This window comes from Amphiprion ocellaris, chromosome 8, assembly GCF_022539595.1.
Source record: "Amphiprion ocellaris isolate individual 3 ecotype Okinawa chromosome 8, ASM2253959v1, whole genome shotgun sequence".
Taxonomy (NCBI): domain Eukaryota; kingdom Metazoa; phylum Chordata; class Actinopteri; family Pomacentridae; genus Amphiprion; species Amphiprion ocellaris.
In genome coordinates, this window is record NC_072773.1 from 26,875,109 (window position 1) to 26,894,682 (window position 19,574).

The 19,574-nt window shown below is 43.3% G+C and overlaps 2 protein-coding genes across 5 annotated transcripts; both read right to left on the reverse strand.

The window, feature by feature from the left end:
* Nucleotides 1-551: 551 nt before the first annotated feature.
* On the reverse strand, nt 552-13,819 carry tasorb (transcription activation suppressor b). 2 transcript variants are annotated; one of them, XM_023278658.3, is made up of 23 exons: nt 13,407-13,819; nt 11,836-11,981; nt 11,425-11,517; nt 11,245-11,317; nt 10,824-10,915; nt 10,599-10,733; nt 10,353-10,477; nt 10,234-10,265; nt 9,732-9,837; nt 9,383-9,486; nt 9,009-9,118; nt 8,498-8,570; nt 8,294-8,368; nt 7,213-8,061; nt 6,429-6,763; nt 6,232-6,337; nt 5,277-6,127; nt 4,252-4,374; nt 3,389-3,548; nt 3,188-3,296; nt 2,895-3,073; nt 2,572-2,706; nt 552-2,324 (listed from the first exon to the last, which is right to left on the reverse strand). In XM_023278658.3, the coding sequence occupies exons 1-23, from the start codon at nt 13,708-13,710 to the stop codon at nt 1,066-1,068; spliced, it is 5,574 nt and encodes a 1,857-aa protein (XP_023134426.1). In that variant the 5' UTR covers nt 13,711-13,819; the 3' UTR covers nt 552-1,065. The 2 variants fall into 2 exon arrangements, with proteins under 2 accessions (XP_023134426.1, XP_023134427.1); XM_023278659.3 differs by having other exon boundaries at nt 552-2,321; nt 13,407-13,818.
* Nucleotides 13,820-15,272: 1,453 nt separating this feature from the next.
* On the reverse strand, nt 15,273-19,162 carry asb14b (ankyrin repeat and SOCS box containing 14b). Of its 3 annotated transcripts, XM_035952106.2 has the most exons (11): nt 19,068-19,162; nt 18,360-18,518; nt 18,208-18,260; nt 17,982-18,113; nt 17,739-17,897; nt 17,386-17,631; nt 17,012-17,180; nt 16,390-16,924; nt 16,128-16,281; nt 15,811-16,022; nt 15,273-15,643 (listed from the first exon to the last, which is right to left on the reverse strand). In XM_035952106.2, the coding sequence occupies exons 2-10, from the start codon at nt 18,482-18,484 to the stop codon at nt 15,847-15,849; spliced, it is 1,749 nt and encodes a 582-aa protein (XP_035807999.1). In that variant the 5' UTR covers nt 18,485-18,518; nt 19,068-19,162; the 3' UTR covers nt 15,273-15,643; nt 15,811-15,846. The 3 variants fall into 3 exon arrangements, with proteins under 3 accessions (XP_035807999.1, XP_023134421.1, XP_035808000.1); XM_023278653.3 differs by having other exon boundaries at nt 15,273-16,022; XM_035952107.2 differs by having other exon boundaries at nt 15,273-16,022; nt 18,360-18,515; nt 19,068-19,116.
* Nucleotides 19,163-19,574: the final 412 nt, after the last annotated feature.

The window sequence follows — 19,574 nt, forward strand, 5'->3', positions numbered from 1 at the left end:
TACCACTGCGCAGCAACTGCACAGCTGGAATGAGGTTGAGGAGATAAAGTGTCAACCTATTTTCCACATTAAAAGGAGACGGCGCCCTCTGCTGTTTCTCTCCACCAGACACCCCGACGAGTTAATGAAACAATTCAATAAACCCACACAGGGAGGACATCAGGCCTTCTAATGTTTCTTTCAATGCTGATAAGACTTGAAGAGCCAGTGGCACTCTGCATGGTGTCTCAAAAGCTTTAAGTGCTCCAACCTCCTCTCCACACTCAACTCACACTGCTGGAGAACATAGATTTAGCTGATTTCTGCCTCAGCGCTCCATGCCTCCTCTTGTGAGAAAATCATGTCTGATACTGGATTCAAATTGTTTTAAACATACTAATTAAAGCATATTTTGATGAACACTGCCATAAACCTGACCTGTCCATTGTGTTTTTTCTGGAGTAAACGTAACTTTTCTATTTCTTTTATTTGAAGTTAAATTATCCATTCCCATTCTTCAAATGGGAATTTCTCAATGGTGTCGAGTTCGAGTGAAAGAACAGTAAGACAGCTGTGATTTATATTTTTAATGGTTTGCTTGACACTGTCATCAAACCCATCACACAAACAAGATTTGAAATGTTTTATTTTAATAGAACTTTGGACAACCAAGTATGTAAAATAAAAAAAGAAAACCAACAGCAAAAGTGAAATTTCATTCAATTTTTTTTCCTTAAAAAAATATCTGCCTTTCCCCTTGTTCAACAAACCGTTTCAAAACCAGGACAAACAGAAATAGCATGATCAATTCTGAGAAGCTGGAAGGCCATTAACATTTGTTGGCAAATATAAATATAGTGGTTTGAACAGGGTCTCAAATAGCTCACATGGAAAGAGTGTACAGACAGTTTACACGACAGTAGGACACTCGGCACTGCCTGTATCAATTTTATTAATGTAGAAAACCAGGATCCTTATTTACCGATTTTAAATCAATGCATTTATGACAAGTCAATATATACATTCAGCCAGTTCTAATAGTCTCTGGTGTATTGTGTCCGTGAACCCCTCTGTCACGTTGATTGTCTATTCAGGGGCATAATTGTGAGAGTATGTGTAGTCTGTGTAGTAATCCTGTGGCCCACCCCTGCCTGCTGGGTAACCCCAAGGACAGGGCCCTCCTCCAGTACCACCTCCCCGTTCATGTCCTCGCCCTGGACGAGGCCAAAGTCCTGGCGGTGGGACTCCTCTCCCTCGGTAGTTCCCTAAAGAACCAGGACCCATAGCACCCCGCATAGGCCCGTGGTCCATCTGTCCAGGGATGCCACCTATACTGCCGTAGCCCACACCACACATTGGATGCAGAGGCAGCTTAGGTCTGAGTAAAGAGCATCCCCTGGTGGCCATTGTGGGAATGCCCACAGAAGGTCCAAGGCCATCAGCACAGTTCACCTGAGTCCTGCCTCCCTGGCTACCAGGGGCGCTGCCTAGTAGAGACTCCCCAGTCTTAGGGAGCCCACTGGGGTCCACTGGGCCAGGTGGGACCACACCCTGGCTGCTGGCAGTCTCACAAGTCGTGGTCCCTGCTGTCCCCCATACACCCTCCCCAGGTCCACTGAGTGTCCTGTCGTGCTGTGAGGGGGTCCCAGTGGCATTTTTAGGAATGCCAGCCATGTAACCTGGCTGGGGTGTGTCACTATGGTCTGTGTAGGGGAGGGGGGCGGTGGTGAGTGGAGAGGTCCCAGTAGCCCCGACTCCTCCAGCATCCGAGGAGTACGAGTGACCCAGCATCATGAGGTGAGGAGGAGGGGGAGGTTTGACCTCCAAGGGGAGCGAAGCCAGGTTGGCTAGAGGTCCAGCTGCACCCATGACAGGTGGGGTTGGGACTGTGGAAGAAGCCGTGGTTGGGGGTCGGTACTCCTGATCGTGGGTGCTGCTGCAAGGCGAGGCGGGATAGGCTGGGGACGCCGCGTAGCTAGAGGACCCAGTGTAGGACGACCATGAGGCTGAAGGACACAGGAAGCTCTGGTGTGGATTCACAGGAAAACCTCCAGGTGACAAGCTGCCAATGTCTGAAGAACCTAAGCCTATCTGGTTGGTGGCTTTGAACTGAGAGATGGCTGTCTTGAAAGCATTGTATTCAGAGAGTGTTGGAGTTCTCTCAGGGGTGGTCTGGTGGTCTGGGAGAGGAGGACGAAACTCGTCCAACTCCGGTGGGGGCGGCAGCGGAGGCTTCCCTTTCTCAACTTCCTGGTTCCGCTCTGAGGGATCTGATATGGTCGGTGGCTCACCATCATCAGAGTCTAATGACATGTCCTCCTCTTCCACACACTCATCATTCACTACTGGGAGAGCAGCAGAGAGCAGATAGAGAGAAATGGAAAAGTGGGAAGAAAGATATTATCAACAAACGTGTTACAGGCACATTAACACCATCAATTGCATTAAAAAAAAAAACTGCCTGGTAGTACATAAATCTTTTACTGCCGGGATAGCTCTAGGGAAAAAGACAATTTAGCAAAACGATTACACTACAATAAAACTGAAATCCCAAGTGTTTTGCTGCTTAGTGCTTCTGTTGACGCTACCCACCAGTAGAAGGTGGTGTCGGAAGCTCATTCTGATTAATGGATCCAATCAGACTGTGGAAACCGCTCATAACATCATCAATGCTCGCTATCACTATTCCATTTCTTGAATACTGCAGAAACATCTCAAATGGCCTCTCTGTTAAAAGAAACAAAACAAAATCACAGTGGTCAACATAATTTTGATTATTTTTATGTTATTCTAGTCACGGGTACAATTTATTGAAACAGAATGCATTAGAGAAAATACACTCTCAATAGTGACAAAGCTGACACTAGCAAATAGATAAAGTGCAAGGTAATAAAGGCGAGGATGAATGAAGATACCTGTGAGGAAGATAAGGTGTCGCTGTTGTGTGTGCTGAGCTTGGAGTTTAATCAGGCATTCCAGATCTGGTGCCTGACGTGACTGAGTGTCACACTCATGGTAAGGGAGGAACTCCACTAAGTGCTTTTTCTGATAGGCTGTCAGAAGGTTCAACAGCCCCATGGCATTAGTGTTTAACCTTTAAGAGAGAACAGCAAAAAGCAGATCGGCAGTTTTGAGATATTTCTTAAATATAAGACCAATATGGCTGAAGATTTTGATGTGGTTATTATGATTTTGCTGAGATACTGACCTTCCTAGCTCTTTAAGCTTCTTCTGGGACTTGCAGTGCACCTTCCACTGCCAGGGGTGTTCAGGGGTACTCTGCTCCTCCAAGAACTTAAGAAGCCCCTGCAAACGATCTGAGCAAAACAAGCAATGTAAGCTCTGAAGCCTCATCCAATTGACAATCTTAAGACTCCATGAAGCTCCAGCAGAGCAAAGTAAAACTAACCTTGTGTGATAAAATCAGGGTTGAGGACAAACTCATCGGACACCATGAAGCCTCCAGACACAAACAGCTCATTGTAAGTGTGGTTCTTGACATCGTCCAGAGTGTCCACACCAGCAAAGCTCACTGAGGGCAACTTCTTTAAAGACACCAGAGCCGGGATCTGCAAGATGATAAGATGAAGTTTACTTATTTAATACAAATTAAGCTCTTCTAAAATGTAATATCAGAACATAAAGCTAAGATGTTTTCATGTAATACACAGTACTGGTCAAACATTTCAGTCACTATAGATTTTCAGTCTCTTGTCCCTTACATAATACCATCAGGGAAGCATCTGATTGATCCCAAATTTATTCAGTAGAGTGACAGTGACTGAAAAACATATGGCCGGTGTCATTAAGAGCTTGCATTACAACAAGAGTCCTGCAGCAGATGGTGTGACCCCTCAAGAGCCCTGATCTCAACATTACGGAGTCAGTCTAGGATTACATTGGGCAACAGAAGCAACTGAGAGTCTGAATCCAAGTACAAGTTCAACAAGATGCTTAGGAGTACCCCAGAGAATAGGAGCTATACTAAATAATGTTTTTAGCTGTTTGGTAGATTTATTTATTTTTTTTACATTTACTTAATTTCGTATGAAGTTAACTATTGGACAATGTTTTGAATGCATCCTCACTTAGCCTTTAGTTGGTAAAATGTTTGCTGATTGGCGTATATAACCTGAAAAAAACAACCAGCAATGACACAAAAAAACAACACTTCAGCAAATGTACAAAAAGAAAAAAAATCTGTCTCATCACTCCCTGGCAGGTGCTGAGTAATCTGAAGCACAGATTGAAGATGAGAGGAGGCGGTCATACCTTGTGCACATGTGCGGCAATGTCCTCGTTCTGAATGATGATGAGTAGCTTATCCAAACTGCCACTGTTTTCTAGAAATGTCTGTGGGCTGCACTCTCTGTTGCCAAGGCTTTTCAAGTACTCCTTAGTGACAGACAGGAGAGACGTAATTGTTAGAGACAGACAGATGAATGTGTCCTCCTCTCTTACACATACAAGTACAGACTGACTGACAGATATAGAAAGAGCTGAGCACTGAGACATGAACCCATCTTGACAAACAAGCTAATGCATCCTTGCACATTCTCTCTATCGACTAGCATTTTTACTTGTGTATGCCTGGTCAGTTTACTACTGCAGAAAGCTGTGGAGGCTCTCAACTATAATAAAAACAGGCAATCTGCAAAAGGTCCTGAACATGGAGTGAAATTAAACCCACATACAACAAAGTAATGTGGGCAGTGATGATAACTTGGAGATTATTACTTGTATTTATAATTACTAAATGTTATTTTCATGATTAATCATTTAATCTACTAGTTGAAAATAATGTCATTTGCAGCTTCTTATTAGCCCAAATTGATACCTTTGCTTTGCTTGTTTTATCTTCCCAACAGTCCAGATACTAGCTTTTTGAAGATACTCGACTATTGTATGTAAAAAATGGAAAATAGGACATTTTTAAATCTTAGAAGCTGAAACAAGTAGTTGACTATCAAACAGACTAATTGTTGCAGCTCTAAATAACATTGCAAAGACCTAAAGCTCTTTGATAGAACAAGAGAAAAGGATTAGATGGATAATCAAGTAAACTGTATCAGCAGTTCCAGTTTGGCAAATGTGAGGACTCTTAATTTTCTGTGTTTCTCTGACTGTCAAATTGGATAAAACAAGCAATTTGAAAAAATCACCAAAGGTTCAGGTAACTCGGCATTTTCACAATGTTCTGACACTTTATAAATTAAATAATTAATTGTAACTGCAATAAAATGTTCATTATTTTGATCTAATCTAAGACTGCAGTGAAACCTTGTATTATATTATACCTTAATCTCCTTGCAGACGGTGCTCTCGTCCCCCTCATCCCCAGAGTAGATGTAGAATTTAACTGTGTTCTTGGTGACATCCTTAAAAATCTCCACCAAACTGCTGAAAACTTCAGGCTTCAACTGACCAATAAGGCTGCCAGCCAACAGGTTGGACCCAGTGCCAGAAGCAGAGCCGGGGTTTTGGGAATTTCGCTCTGGAGATTCTGATGCGACTTGAGAGGGTGAATAGACATCTACCCCCGACTCTGCTGACAGGGCTTCTGATTTAGACTTAGCGGATGCTGTCTCTTTGACAGTGCCCATTTTAACACTGTGAGATGAGGTGGTGCTCTTTGACAGGGTGGGCTCGGCTTTAGTTTTGGAAGTCTGGATGGGGGCAGGGAGTGGTGTTGTAAGATTAGATGTTGTCACTGGGGGGGGTGGAGAAATGACCTTGGAGGGAGCAGGTGGGGATGGGATCAACATGTCCATCTTCTCACACAGTGCTTTGACATGCCCCTGAAAGGGGACGGGGGTGACGTAGGGTACAACAAAGTCTGAGAAGGAGCTGTTGGGCTGCCAGGAGTGGTGTGGAAGCAATCGTGGGGGTAGCTGCGAGGTATAGCAGATGTGTTGAGTCTGCATAATATTTTTAATGTCAGAAGTGAGGCTGTGAATTTCCTGGTTGAGTATGGTATCCAGGCTGATGGAGGGCCTGCAGGAAACCTCCTCTGCAGCCGGTAATGTGGGTGCAGCTGCCTTTTTCACTTCCACAACTGCAGGCGGCTTCGGCTCTGGGTCGCTGTCTGCTAGCGTCACGGCCTCTGGCTCTGGCTCGGGCTTTGTCTCAGGAAAAGGCTGTGCTTTGTCTGGAGGAAAACAGACAAGAAACTCATCACAGTGATGCCTTGTCAACTACATCTAAATAAGCCTGCAAGGGAGAAGTCTGTGTGAACTAACGGCCTTCAGGTACCTTCACTGACGGGGATATTCCAGGGGATGGGGTTGTGTAAGGTGTCTGCTTGCTCGGCAGGAGAGCCCGCGCTGAAGGGACTACCAGGGCTACAGTCCATGTCCTCCTACACAGAAAACACCAGCAGATATTTTTAGGTCTATGAACACATGGGTTTTAAAATATTTCAACTCTAGTATCAGCTGTTGACATCTCACCTCTGTGTAGTTAGTTTGTGATGCTGGCTCATTTTGTTTCTTAAGATCTGGATCAGAGATAACGGGTTCCGCCCTTCCTGAACCCGTTGATGGTTCCCCGTGGTTTGCCTGCACAGACATCGAACCCTGAGCCACGGCTTTATTTAGTGTGGCCAGGAGGATCTTGAGAAGGCGTTGTGTCTCGTTGACTGTGGAGGCATTGGCATTAGCATTGGCATTGGCATTGGCGTTGCCACGGGCCCTCAGGTCAGTGTCGTAGATGCCCATACTTTCCATTACTGCCGTCAGATTGTCGCTCTGTCCACCCTCTTCTCCAATCTCATCAGCCTGGGCTCCTGTCAGAACACACACAATTATTCAGAGAGGAAATGTTGTTAATTCATGCACTATACTATCCTGATCTCTGACAGCTAGAGGATATATTGGACAATATTAGTTTGTAGCAAATATGGCAGTGGTTCTGTAACTGCAGTGCAGACATGCCAGAAAAGGATTTGAGGTAATTCCCCATTCCAGTTTGTCCATATGTCAACAATTGTGGTAGCAGCTGTTGTACTGACACACAGCTACCTCACTTACCAACAAAAACATGTGCATCTTAAAATGACAGCGTTTAGTTTAAGTCATGTATTTAAAAACTGGTTAGACCATGTGTTAAAACTGATAAAATGTTCATTCCTTTAGAGTTATTGTCTTAGAAGGCAGTCGGTGGAAATGCTTAAAAAACAAAAATTTAAAAAGGCAATTTAAATGAAGCTACTTAAGCATTTGCAGCCTGTCTTACCTCTACTAGGTTCTCCATTGCTCAACTGATCAGTGCGTTGGTGTTTGTTCATGCCTCCCCTGTCATCCCCTTCAAATTTCCTTTTCAGACTGTTGGCGTCCCAGGCCCCATCCTCTCCCCGTTCTTTCCCAGGATCCTTCACTAGTGCTTTCTTGTGTAGTTGGATAAGCTTAAGCAGCTGTTTCATCTTGTCTTTATCATACTCATTCTGGGACAGCCGCAACCTCTGGGGCTGAGGCTGGGACTCGGCGAGGGATTTATTTTTCAACTGGGCCCCGTTAGAATGGGCCAAACTTGGCCTCCGTTTGCTGCTGTCTGGGGGTGGTTTCTCCTGGACAGGCTTCTCAGGAGGCGGTCTTTCCTGGGGAAGCCTTTCTGAGGGCCTCTCTGGTCTGTCTGAGCCTCTATCCGAGCCACCCCAGTCAGAAACGGGGCTGTATTCCACTGGGGCGGGTGCAGTTGTCGGTACAGGTATCGGTACAGGGTTCCGTATTCGTTCAATGATGTCCTTTGCCTTGTTTAGAGGTAAAATGTAGCTGGCAGCGTTGTGGGTGTAAGATCGCAGCACAGCATCCATGTTAAATTTGGGTCTGGGTACTGGGAGAGGGTTTGTCCTTTCATCCACATTATATTTGTAGTCGGGCAGAATGAACGGCCGTACCGTGCCCGAATCCATACGAGTCAGGTATTCGGTGGCATGACGCTCCACTCCAGAGCTCAGGTCCTTGCCCGGGTTTGGGCGCAACTTGAACAGAGCGTAGTGCAGTGCAGGGATGAAAGGCTCCATGGAGGACATGATCGCTGGCTGGGGCTCCACCGTCAGCGGCTCTGGCTCGAAGAGTCTTGATGCTAAGATGGAAGGAGGATGTCAGTGTCACATAACAGACTATCATCTGCAGCAGTAGTGTCTTTAGTGACCAAACCCATTATCATTGTGTTTATAACGCAGAAGCATCTAAATTGTATTGTTAAAATAGTAGGAACTTTCCATAGGTAGATATTTAGTACATCCAAACATTATCTGTTCTGTCATAAAACATTTTTTCTGCCACTCAAGCTCAGTCAGAAAAATATTACTTACAATACTTGACAACCATCCTTGACTCCTGAAAGATGAATAATGCTTGCAGGTTCTTCTCAGCCCGCCCCCGCCGCTCTGGAAAACAAACAGCAGCCTTTTTAAAACTGAACCCTCACCGGAGGCAACAAGTAGGTGTTCAACTGACATAACAGAGAGAGTTAAAGAGAGGAAGGTAAGAGGGGGGGAAAAAAAGCTTTCTGGCACCTTTAGAATCAACCATCTGAGCTGAGGACAACAGGAAGAGAAAGCCCCTGTCAAACAAGGACTTCACCAGCACCTGAATAAGGAGAGTAGACACTGCAGTCAGAAACACCACGGCGTATCATCCTCACGTAATGTGAACAATCAGATGGTTTTCTCTTACTCTATATGCAAACGTGTATTACATTGACATTATTATTTTATTAAGTTACTGCAAAATAAAACAAGGTAAGAATGACGGCTGGACAAAGGTTTTTCCTACAACGTAAAGAGGAATGAGAATAACTTTAAGGAACGATACCCTCCCTAGTTATGTCAAATTATGAAACACAAGTGCAACATTGTTGAACAAAGGCAACATTTATTTTATCTCGTTGTTGTCATACAAACCAACAAGGATGCAAAAAAAACGTTATTTTTTGTGAAATAAATCCTGGACATCCTGAGGTTCTTTGTTTACTCTGCTGAACTGATCCTGTGCCATTTTGGAAATTTCTTCAGGTACGTAACTCACCATTCTGTCCCTCTCCAGTTTGCTGACCAGTGCCGCCAGGCTGCCGCTGGCTGGTTTGCCTTTTCCATCCACCACCTCAAACAGGCTGCAGGACATCCCACATTTCATCACTGCAGATAAAGATATACAGGTTGAAATACATGAGTCATAATTCCTCCACCAAATCATTTATATTCTGCACACAAAATAACGCATTTAAATAAAGCTTTTTCAACTTCTGCAGATTTACCACCACAGCTGTAACTGTGCTTCATGATGCTGCAAATGCTTTTGGAATGGCCTCAGAAAGGGAATTTTCAAGTAATGCATAACCGCCCACAAGCTTCATTTTTTTTTGAAGAGTTATATAAATGTGTGATGGGAACGGAACTGACCTTCCCGTGATATGCTGTAAGTGTCCCAGGAAAAGAGCACAGAGGGAATCTTTCGCTTCACCTGATCCAGCGGCATGGCTCGATTCACCTCTAACTTCTCAGGCCTGCAAGGAAGCGCGTGGAGATTCATCGAATCAAAACAAATTCCCGACAGTAAGTGTACATTGCACAAGTGAATTCTAACTTCTCCTCTTCATCTATAAGACACGGGCAGAGCTAAAGTTCAGAGGATAATAAAAATCTTATAGCGCAAAAGACTCTTGAATGATTAGCAGAGCAATATCCGGTAGCACTGTGGCCGTTTTGTAGAAATGCACATAACAGTGTGAGAGACTAAAGGTTTACTCACAGTTTGAAAGGAAGGTAAGGGCGCGAGGAGGAACGTAAACTGATTGGAAATAACTCCTGGCTTTTGTTCACTAGCGGGCCACTCCACACAGTGTAGCAGCTTTTCCCTGTGATGGCATCAACAGCACAGGTCAGAGGTCAGACATGGCACAGAGAGAAAACACAGCTGATAACTTTACATAACCTCCAGATTCAATTGTCATTGAAAAGGCATAGACACAATCTTCTTACTGCACTGGCTGTTGAATCTAATTTGGATAACTGTGAGAAAATGCACTCTTTCCCGACCAACAAGGAGTGAATCAAAGTTTTAATGTTAGATTTTAGTTATTAAGAAGTAATATTTGTACACTGATTATGTGAGTGGTCACACAGCCAGCAGAGTGTTTTCTGATTTTAATAATAAGTGGCTTTCATACATATGCCAATTTAAAGAGACAAAGTCAAGACATTGCAGAGAAGCTTAATTTATGCAAAATCAAAGATTAAAAATGAAGCTTTACCTCGACTTCCTTCAGGGGAAATTGTGTTAAACCTGTCCAAGAGAGAAGCAAAGATCCTATTAACAAACACAGGCTAGAAATACTTGCTGAATTTCACCATTTCCTGCAGGATTACGTACCTGTGTGCAGTCATAGGAGCCGCTGCAGCCTCTTTGCCTTTGTACTGAAAGGAAACCACAGCGTAGGGGCACACGTGCCTGGGTCGGGCCTTGATCTCATCAAATGCAAACTCAAAAAAATATTGCTGAAAGACAGCAACAAAGAGACATTAAATTATACAAAAACTTTGATAAAATGCACACAACTAATAAAATGCATGAACAACAACAACAACAAAAAACTAACAAAAAAACAACAGCATTTACCTGTGTGAGCTCAAAAGCCCTGTAAGACAGCAAAGACGTGACCCTGTTGGCACTTTTGTACAAGTGACAGTCAAACTTGGGTGTAGGTTCCATTGCATTCTTAGGCATGTTCTCGTGGATGTGCTTTATTCGCCCCTGGGAGAAAAAAAAAAACCACAATGATTGACTTGACATCCTAGAAATATGAGAAATCTATCATCATGTGAAATAAAAAGACAGCCATACCCTCATAACTTTAAATACGATCATGTCTCCAATTGAGCCAACTTCAAAGGGATTGATTTGTAACAAATCTGAATATTTGGAGAGATAAACACCTACAATGACAAAAGAATTTAATTAGAGGAAAATCCATTGAAGAAAATCAAATTCGCAAATATTATGTCAATTATTTGTTGATGCTTGATGATGCTACTGAGAAATATACCAGACAAAGTGTTCATTCTGTTCGTGGATGTTCAGCTTTGAAGAAATGTATTGCCAACATATGTTGAAGAGCCTCGCAACTACTGCTTTTGTTGGTGTAAATGGTGTAATCTCAAAGATAAAAATGTGTATTATGTTCCATCCACAAATTAAAATAGTTAGTCTAGCAACCCTACTACTTCAACACAGCTTTCCTGCAACATACAAGAAACCAGCTTACCTGATGATGGATTTCCTAGTGTCGTAATCCTACAGTGTCCAACCGACAGACCCTTCTCGCAGATCCACTGGAGCTGGAGATAACAAATACATACCTCAGATTAACGTAAAAACGCATCACGCTTTCCAACTTGTCGATCATTGTGAATATGCGGAAGGGAGGCATTGCCAGTAGGCTCACCTTGGATTTGTCTGGATAAAGGAAACAGTACGACTCAGTCAGCTCCTGGTCGGTCCGCCCCTCCTGCTTCATCTCTCTCCGCTTCTCGATGAACTGGCACACAAAAGAAGGAGACATTAAATGAGATATGGCAGTTTGAACCTCACAAGAGTGTGCAACTTGGGAGATGTCTGCGTAGAGTCTCGGGTCAACCAGTTCATTGTAATCCTCAAAGCTTCTGTAAAAAAATACAAATGGATCTACCAGTTGTTTTTTTTTTTTTTTACTGGAGCCCTTACGATAACTTGGGAGATGTCAAGTTGACAACATTTTTTGGAGTTACAGCATATAATCTCAGTGAAACATCGCTGACAGTTAATGATTCAAACTGTATGATGTTGTTTCATTTTAAGCGGGAAGACAATCACCAACCTCCTTCTCAAGCAGCTCATTGTGAATTAGCCTGGCCTTGCAGTAGGAGAAGGTTCCTCGTGATGATGAGTCTAGATAAAACGAGGAGATGATCTTCACAAGGTCCTCAAACTCCCGACTGTCAGGGGGCAGAAAGTTGTACAAGCCTGCACACACAAAGGGAAATCAGTGGGTTATCGTTTAGTACTTGCAACTTTTAGACAGTTTGCAGAGGAGGATCACAGCTAAAAAGAGCATATCAAACTGATCACTGACCATTTGGTTAATTAAAAGGTAATTCGACATCAGGATTTCAAGTGTAAGTGCATGGTTCTTTTCTAAAATAAAATGTGTGACCCCTGTTCAGACCTCAGTTCAATATGTAAGCCACGTTATCACATAAAAGACAATAGGTTACGGAGAAAGCAACATAAAGGGAGTGCAATCCTATGTCGAACTTATTTGCCCTCTGCTACAGCAACAACAACAGCTAGTGAAACGCATTTTGGGAGGGAATTAGTTGTTAGGATTAGGGGGGAAATTATCGTCAACAGTAACTACAACTCCTTTGCATTAAGGAACTGCTGCCCAGGTGACCAAACCTCACATCTGCCTTTATTTACATGAGGTTTATCATGTAAATCCAAACCCATGCAACTGACTACTAGCTGACTACAGGTGTCCTGGATGGAGCATCATCAGGCTCCAGCTGTGGGGTAGCAGGTAATAAACATGGAGTCTATAGTCAGACAGATGGAGATCACACACATCCAAGCCTGCCTCACTGCTATCATGTTAAATAATAAGACGTTTTATACATCGGTTATGCAACCTAATGGGGGGGGGGGAAACGTTGAAAACACAGTGGAAACATGGCTGTTTATGAGATACCACTTCATCTCAGCTTTGCATATGTGCAAATTGGTGTTTCACAGCAACAACCACAGTCCATTGAACACTTTACTAAGGATGCTTGGAGCTCTCTGAAAGACGGGGCCAGGATGCACAGAGGATTACTCTTAGGGTTACTGAGGTGATGTTTAACAGGGATGCTCTGAAGCACCAGTGACATCAAGTTGGGGCAAGGGATGGGTCGCCCCACATAGAGATCATTAATAAATGTGCCATGGTGCTGTGAAAAGAGTCTGGATGGACGGGTGGGATGGATAAATCCATGCCCTTCACTGAGGTCACACAGACACCCACATGTTGTCAGGTGATGCCTACTGGGCGCCCATGACTCCAGCTGCATCACTCAGTCACACTACGGTCCTATGAAAAGGCGAAGACCCCAAACAAGGTGAGCTTCCAGCTGGACAGTCCTCACAATGTTGCTGCTAACTTGGACACCTGAGCCTGACTACCAAAGCCAGCGTTCTGTCTGCAAACACCGCTACACCACTTAGGCCCATCCATGTGCTCACAGAGCAGGGCGATAATCTCATTTAAACCCGGAGTGTCTCCCGACATTTTCGGTAAACTCATTAAACTAGCAAAAAGCAGCCAGCTAGCTAGCAGGCTAGCAACATGCAGCAGCAGAATTATGAAAGACAGGACAGGCTCTGTTCAAAATAGCAGCGATATGGCACCACCTTTCCGTTCTCTTATCTTCCTCGGGATTTGGAAATTTCTCCGTGGCAGCTCTTCGCTCGACCTCTGGGCGGGCAAAGGAGAGCTGCTAATGCACCGGGCGTCCGACTGCACGCTCCTCCGCCGCTCAGGGGCTTCTTGTTCGGGCATTACACTGTCTCCACATCCAGGCTGATCGCCATTTTGGTTGGCTGTGGCCGAGGTGGCGGCTGAATTCTTCTGGGGTTCGCCGCCCTCCGGCTGGAGATCGTCCGTCTCGGTACATTCTGAGTCCCTTTTTCCCACCGCGCTGGGGTTCAGGGCCATTTTCGGGCTCCGTGCACGTATTGAGGGGCAATGTAGCTCTGACGATTACGGCGCCGCTTCAGACACACACTCTCCTCCTCACCCAGCCTCCGCCATTGTGAAAATGACGTACACGTTCTTCTCCACCACTGCAAAACGCTGCCGTCACTGTTTACATACGAGAAAATCCGCGCCACCCAGCGGCCGGTACAGGAACTGCAGGGACCGATGGAGTGATGGGAACAGAGTGGACATGATGTGAAAGTGGAAATATCTTTCACATTCAGCAACATACAGCCAGAATAAGATATAGAATGCATTAATTGATGTGAAATACCTCTATGAAGCCATGAATCCCTGCATATAATTAAATTATGCATACTGATGCTTTCATGCATCCCTTTATTTTTAGAAGACCTGTTAAGATGTATTTACTTCATATATAGAAGGCTAGAAAATGACTACTGAGATACATGATTAAAACCTTGCAGGTGGAAGCAACCTATAGAATCATCTCACAGTTGCAATAATCCATTCCACCACCAGGTGATGACAAAGAAGCAGTGCATCTTTCCACGTAATAAAAACAATGCATTTTTACTCCGCCAAGGAACATGACAGAGTAATAATGTAGTAATAATGGGAAAAAACAATGAAAAGGATTTGGATGAAATTTTCAGGGAAGGTCAGAAATGACACATGGACCAAATGATTGTATTTTGGCAGTGATGCGACTTGTAGTCTGGATCCACTGATTTGTTAAAAATTTCTGTTCCAACGCGAGCGTCACGGAGTCACTGTAACTATGGCTACAAGTGAACACTACATGATTGTGATCTTGCTGGGATTTATCGGGACTTATCCATCGGAATACATACAAGGAACAATTGAATAAATTATGAGGGTGTTCCTAGTCCCACCAATTCCTGCTGCCCTTTACATATTTAGGTCAAGGGATTTGCTATCTGTACATAACAAACACATGCATAACACATCTGTGGTGAGTGCAAGATCAGTTTGTTTGTGGGTGCATCTATTTTAAATGGCCACATTCTATGTTGCCATGATTTCTGATCATCAATAACTAATAAGCAAATGCTGTATTTCTAAAAAAAAAAAAAAAAAAAAAAGCTGCATTTCTGACAATGCCACGTGGAGAAATGAACAGCCTTGGCGGAGTACTGTGCTCTCTGAGTGCTTTTCTAGTTTTCCTTCTTTCAATAGGATTTTTTTTTTACCCACAGGATTCACTGTAACAAAGAGTAAACATTTACTGGAGGTATTTACACATTAAAAAGAAAGCACTCTAAAGTACATATGTTGTTTTTTTATGCAAATAACATTGCAAGGCATAATTTCCACTGAGCTAAAATATAAAAGAGCATGCAAATGGTCTTATTTTCTTACTACAGTACTGCTATGCCTAGAAAAGGGTTAAATTCTACCAGCCGTGCACATTTGTGCTGTTCAAATGTTGCCAAATTCTTTACCACTGATTTAACCAACAACCTAGTCCACTGTGGCTTTGATGGACAATGATCAGATAGTGTGACCTAGTACACAGACACTCTTTTGACCAGTGATTCTAAAAGGCCATCTTTAAATGCAGCTTTATTCAAAAGACAAGATGCCACAGATGATGAGAAAAAGACGAGGAGTATTGGCATGCTGGATGCTGGTATGTCAATTAGGCGTCCACAACTCCATTACTGGTAATTTAAGAAATTGTTTCTGACAGCATGGTACAACAGACAATCTACCACATGAGAAAGTGACATTACATGATCTTGTCCCCAGAAAATGTCCACCAACTTCACCAAGTTGTTTGGAAGATTGGGATAATATCCCACAAGCAGCATACACAATGTCATTAATTCCATGTGCCACAGATGTTTGACTTCTTCCTGACTTGTGATTTCTGGCTGATGACTCCACTCATTTCATGATGTCCATTCTGTTGTAGAGATTTTGTTTGTTTTAAAAACAAATATTCATTCCCATGTGTTAAAAGAATGGTTAAAACTTACTAATTCATTACATGCTGCATTTCTATTTTTTTCAGTATATGTAAAACACGTAATTTTTAAAACACATAACACAAGGCAGAAAGCTAACAGTTACTTGTTTGTCTCTATGTAACAGTGACATCCGTTTTCATCAGGGGGTAACCAAGCTGCCTCTGCTGTAAACATCAAACTCCTTGTAGCGTAGGTAATCTTTCAGCCTGGGAGGAAGAGGAAGGAAGTTGATAAAAACTGGGGCTCTCAACCGCAGACGGCTGAGATGTTCCCTTATCCGCAAACGACACAGGTGCTTCAGGCTCCGTGCATTTCCTGAGAGGCGAAAAAATAAGTAAACTCAGTGAATGCATGTAAACTTTTGTTAATAGCTGACACACACACAAAAAAAATCTACTGTTGGATTACAGCAGCTCTTACTTTGAAGTTGACAGATCTCCGGCCACTGCTTCTCCTCCTGCAAAGTGTCTTTAAGTTTGGTGCAGAAGGAGACGTGGTCAGTGTAGTCAAGCATGATGCGAACCACCTGGGCCGATATGTGCTTTAGCCAGGACACTGTTATCACCTCACAGAACTAGAAAGAGACAAAGATAGACACATGGCAGTCAACGAAGACCCTTAAAGGAAAGCATTACTCCACTTGTCTCCCTGCATTTTTTTTCTCAGATAAACTTGGCCTCACCACCATGTCTTTGATGACTGCAGTCGTCCAAGGAGCATAGTCATGGGAATTGTCACCATAAGGGCAGTCAAAGCAGCGCTTAACATCATATCCATGGTTCAGGATCATTCTCAGCATGACCTCGTCCTTCAAAGCATACTGCAGCGCCGAGGGGAAGTGAGTGGTGTTGACGCGGGAGTAGTAGTTGACATTTGCCCCAAACTTCAGCAAGGTGTTGATCATTTCATAGTTTCCCTGTCTAAGAGCCACCTGTAGACAGTTGACAGGGTCCTGGTTCACCATTGCCCCAGCCTCTAACAGCAAGCGGGTGCACTGAAGATCATTGTTGGACACTGCAAAAAAGAGGGCAGACCTACGCTCATCATCATAGCTGCGGCGCACCTTTGGGTGCAGCATAAAGTTTGGGTCATAGCCAGCTTTGATCAGTAACTCCACACACTGAGCATGTCCCCCGGCAGCTGCAGAATGAAGCGGACTCATCCCACTTTCTTTTACAGCGTGCATCGAGGTCACCGGGATGAGGTGCTCCAGTGCCCTGTCAAAGAGGAGATTTTATGTAAGAATATGGTGTCCGGTGAAATTCTATTTGAAAAGTGGGAAAGATAAGAGAGATATTCCTCACAGTCTGTGTCCGTGGTATGCCACACGATGAATTGGCAGGTGTCCACTGTAAAGAGGAAGGTTGGGATCTGCTCCGTGGTCCAGCAGCAGAGAGATTATGTCAGGGTTTCCTGATGCTGCTGCGTCAAACAAAACAGTACCTGTCTCCGATTCACACCACACATGGGCTCCTGCAAAATACAGGCACTGTAAGAATTCCCACTGAATAGTAGATGTGCTGTAGCTAAGGATAAAATAGGTAGGTGGGCAGCTTTTGTCTCCTGCGGTATTACAGTATTGCAAAAAATCCTATACAAAATTGATGACACATCTTTTCTGTGTGATTGATGTGTGCAGAATTAACTGCAGGAGTAAAGGCAAGAGGAGGTTTATTACCTTTCTGTAACAGAACTTCCACCACACTGAGATGTCCATTCTGTGCAGCCAGAGCCAGTGGAGTTTTCTTCTTAATGTCACATGCGTTTGGATCGGCACCAGACTCCAGGAGCAGATAGACAAAGTTCTCCAAACCTAAGAAGGCAGACTCATGTAGAGCTGTCCTGTTTAGTGGGCCTGTTTGGTCTATTTTGGCGTGGTAACGAAGCAGTAGCGTGGCCAAGTCATACTGGTCATTCAGAATCGCTATGAGAAAAGGAGCAGGAGAGAAAAGAATTAGAATTTATCATATATGTTTGGGTGTCAGGAAACTGTAATGTATTCTGTATTTACTTGGACTTAGTGTTAGATACCTGCCACTAATGGAGAATCCTGCTCATCGTTTTGGATATCTGGGCTACAACCATTCTGTAACAGGAATGTGGCGTTCTCTCTGAGTCCATGGACCACAGCCAGAAATAGTGGCGTCTCACCCTTTACAGTACGACACTCGGCTGCACCCGGAGGTGATGCTGTAACCCAGACATCCAGGGATTGGTGAGCATGTCATGATTTTAAGAGATGTCTGTACGGTCAAACATCATAGCAATACCAACCTGAGAAAATAATCTCTAGTATACTTTTGTTCTCCTGCACTGCAGCTTCATGCAGAGGGATCCATCCTCGTTCATCAACTCTGGAGAAATACTCCGGTTGCTCTGCAAGTCTGTTCAGTGCACCTTCATCACCTAAATATGAAGAGGGGACAGCCCATCAGAACTTCTGGCAACATTTATGATTGTCTGAATCAGCACTGAGAGGTTAAAAAAAACATCAGCTTACCCTCCTTGATTGCTTTAAAAATCTCATCCGGATCTTCACTGGGTTTCAGATCACTATCAAAAATAATTGCACAAAACAGGGGTTCACACAATGAATAAGAAATACACAATGTAAAAAAAAAAGATATTAATACTAGGTTGATAGAAATTAACCTTGGATTCAATCCTTTGAGTTTTCTATATTGGATCAGACTTTGCTCAATTATATATTGCGTCGCCTCATCTTCATCCAGGTCATCCTCCGACTGATAAAAGTCATCTACTGCTTCTGTGCTCATCTGTTAATCCAAAGAGTCAATGCAGAAGGGGCTGCTGTGAAAAGACACAGGCATGAGGTAAACATGACCATTAAATCTGGGAACTTGCACAGCACTTGCAGCCCTGAATACCAGCTACAGCACGGCACAGTGCAGCATGCAGTAGCAGCAGTCAGTTTTATTCTTGCTTTATGTTTAGTGACACCAAAATGCATTCAGGATATTAAATCTAATGATTCCAATCCGCCCTGTTGTGTCCCACATTTTTGTCCAGTAACTGTTCACAGTAGAATTTACAGCATTTCTTGCTCAGCATGGCCAAAAGAAAAGCATGGAGGATCACACTGCATAAATGGTTGCTGTGAGCAACATTAATCTTAAGGTAGCAGAGAAAATGTCATAAAGACAACGTAGGCTACCACAAGACATTTGAAATTCAACCACATAGCATGGAAATTCAAATCCTACAAATAATAGCAATAGGATACAGATCAACAAGTGGCTATACAACAGCAATGACCTTCAAAATCAGCAACAATCAATGAAGTTCTCAACTAGATTAACTATTTCTTCATTGTTTGTGTTTTGTTTTGTTTTTTTTTACCTTGGGTCAAATGGCTGTGCTCGCTCAGTGTTTTCTACACCAGGAAAGCCAGTGGGCTAGTCAGTACCCACATAAACTGGTGCTATTTATATTCCCCCTACTATAAATATCAGATCACGGGGCCTTTACAACCAACCCCTGGCTTTGACCCACAGAGCGCTGCAGCAAATGCCACCGATCAATGCATAAATACTTTTTTTTTTAATGCAATTTGATCACTTTGGCAGCCACAACAATAAAATATCTGAAAAACAGCATTATGCACATTATAGTATGTTATTACCTTTAATTTTGATTACTAATGCTGATTACTGTTGTTGCAATATTAAATTCCGATATTACATAAGTTGCATAGATTATGTCTGAATAAAATTCTCTTCGTCCTTAGCACACCGTTAAGATTTTTTATCAGTGAACATTCACAAAAAATGTTTTTAACCCATATTTTGATGCACATTAATAGCTTGTGAGGTAGACACAACTCTGCAGACAGTATCAGGTCACAAT

Bases quoted from the DNA above. Each gene is read 5' to 3' on its own strand.
- asb14b (XM_035952106.2), bottom strand. From the start codon at position 18,484: ATGAGCACAGAAGCAGTAGATGACTTTTATCAGTCGGAGGATGACCTG. The intron at 17,181-17,385 runs GTAATAAACCTC...TGTATTTTGCAG, and splicing joins GGAAGTTCTGTTACAGAAAG to GAGCCCATGTGTGGTGTGAA. The intron at 16,023-16,127 runs GTAAGAGCTGCT...TTCGCCTCTCAG, and splicing joins GGAGATCTGTCAACTTCAAA to GAAATGCACGGAGCCTGAAG.
- tasorb (XM_023278658.3), bottom strand. From the start codon at position 13,710: ATGGCCCTGAACCCCAGCGCGGTGGGAAAAAGGGACTCAGAATGTACC. The intron at 10,266-10,352 runs GTACGTAATCCT...TCTCTTGGACAG, and splicing joins GCTCCTATGACTGCACACAG to GTTTAACACAATTTCCCCTG. The intron at 9,838-10,233 runs GTAAAGCTTCAT...ATGCCATCACAG, and splicing joins TTCCCCTGAAGGAAGTCGAG to GGAAAAGCTGCTACACTGTG.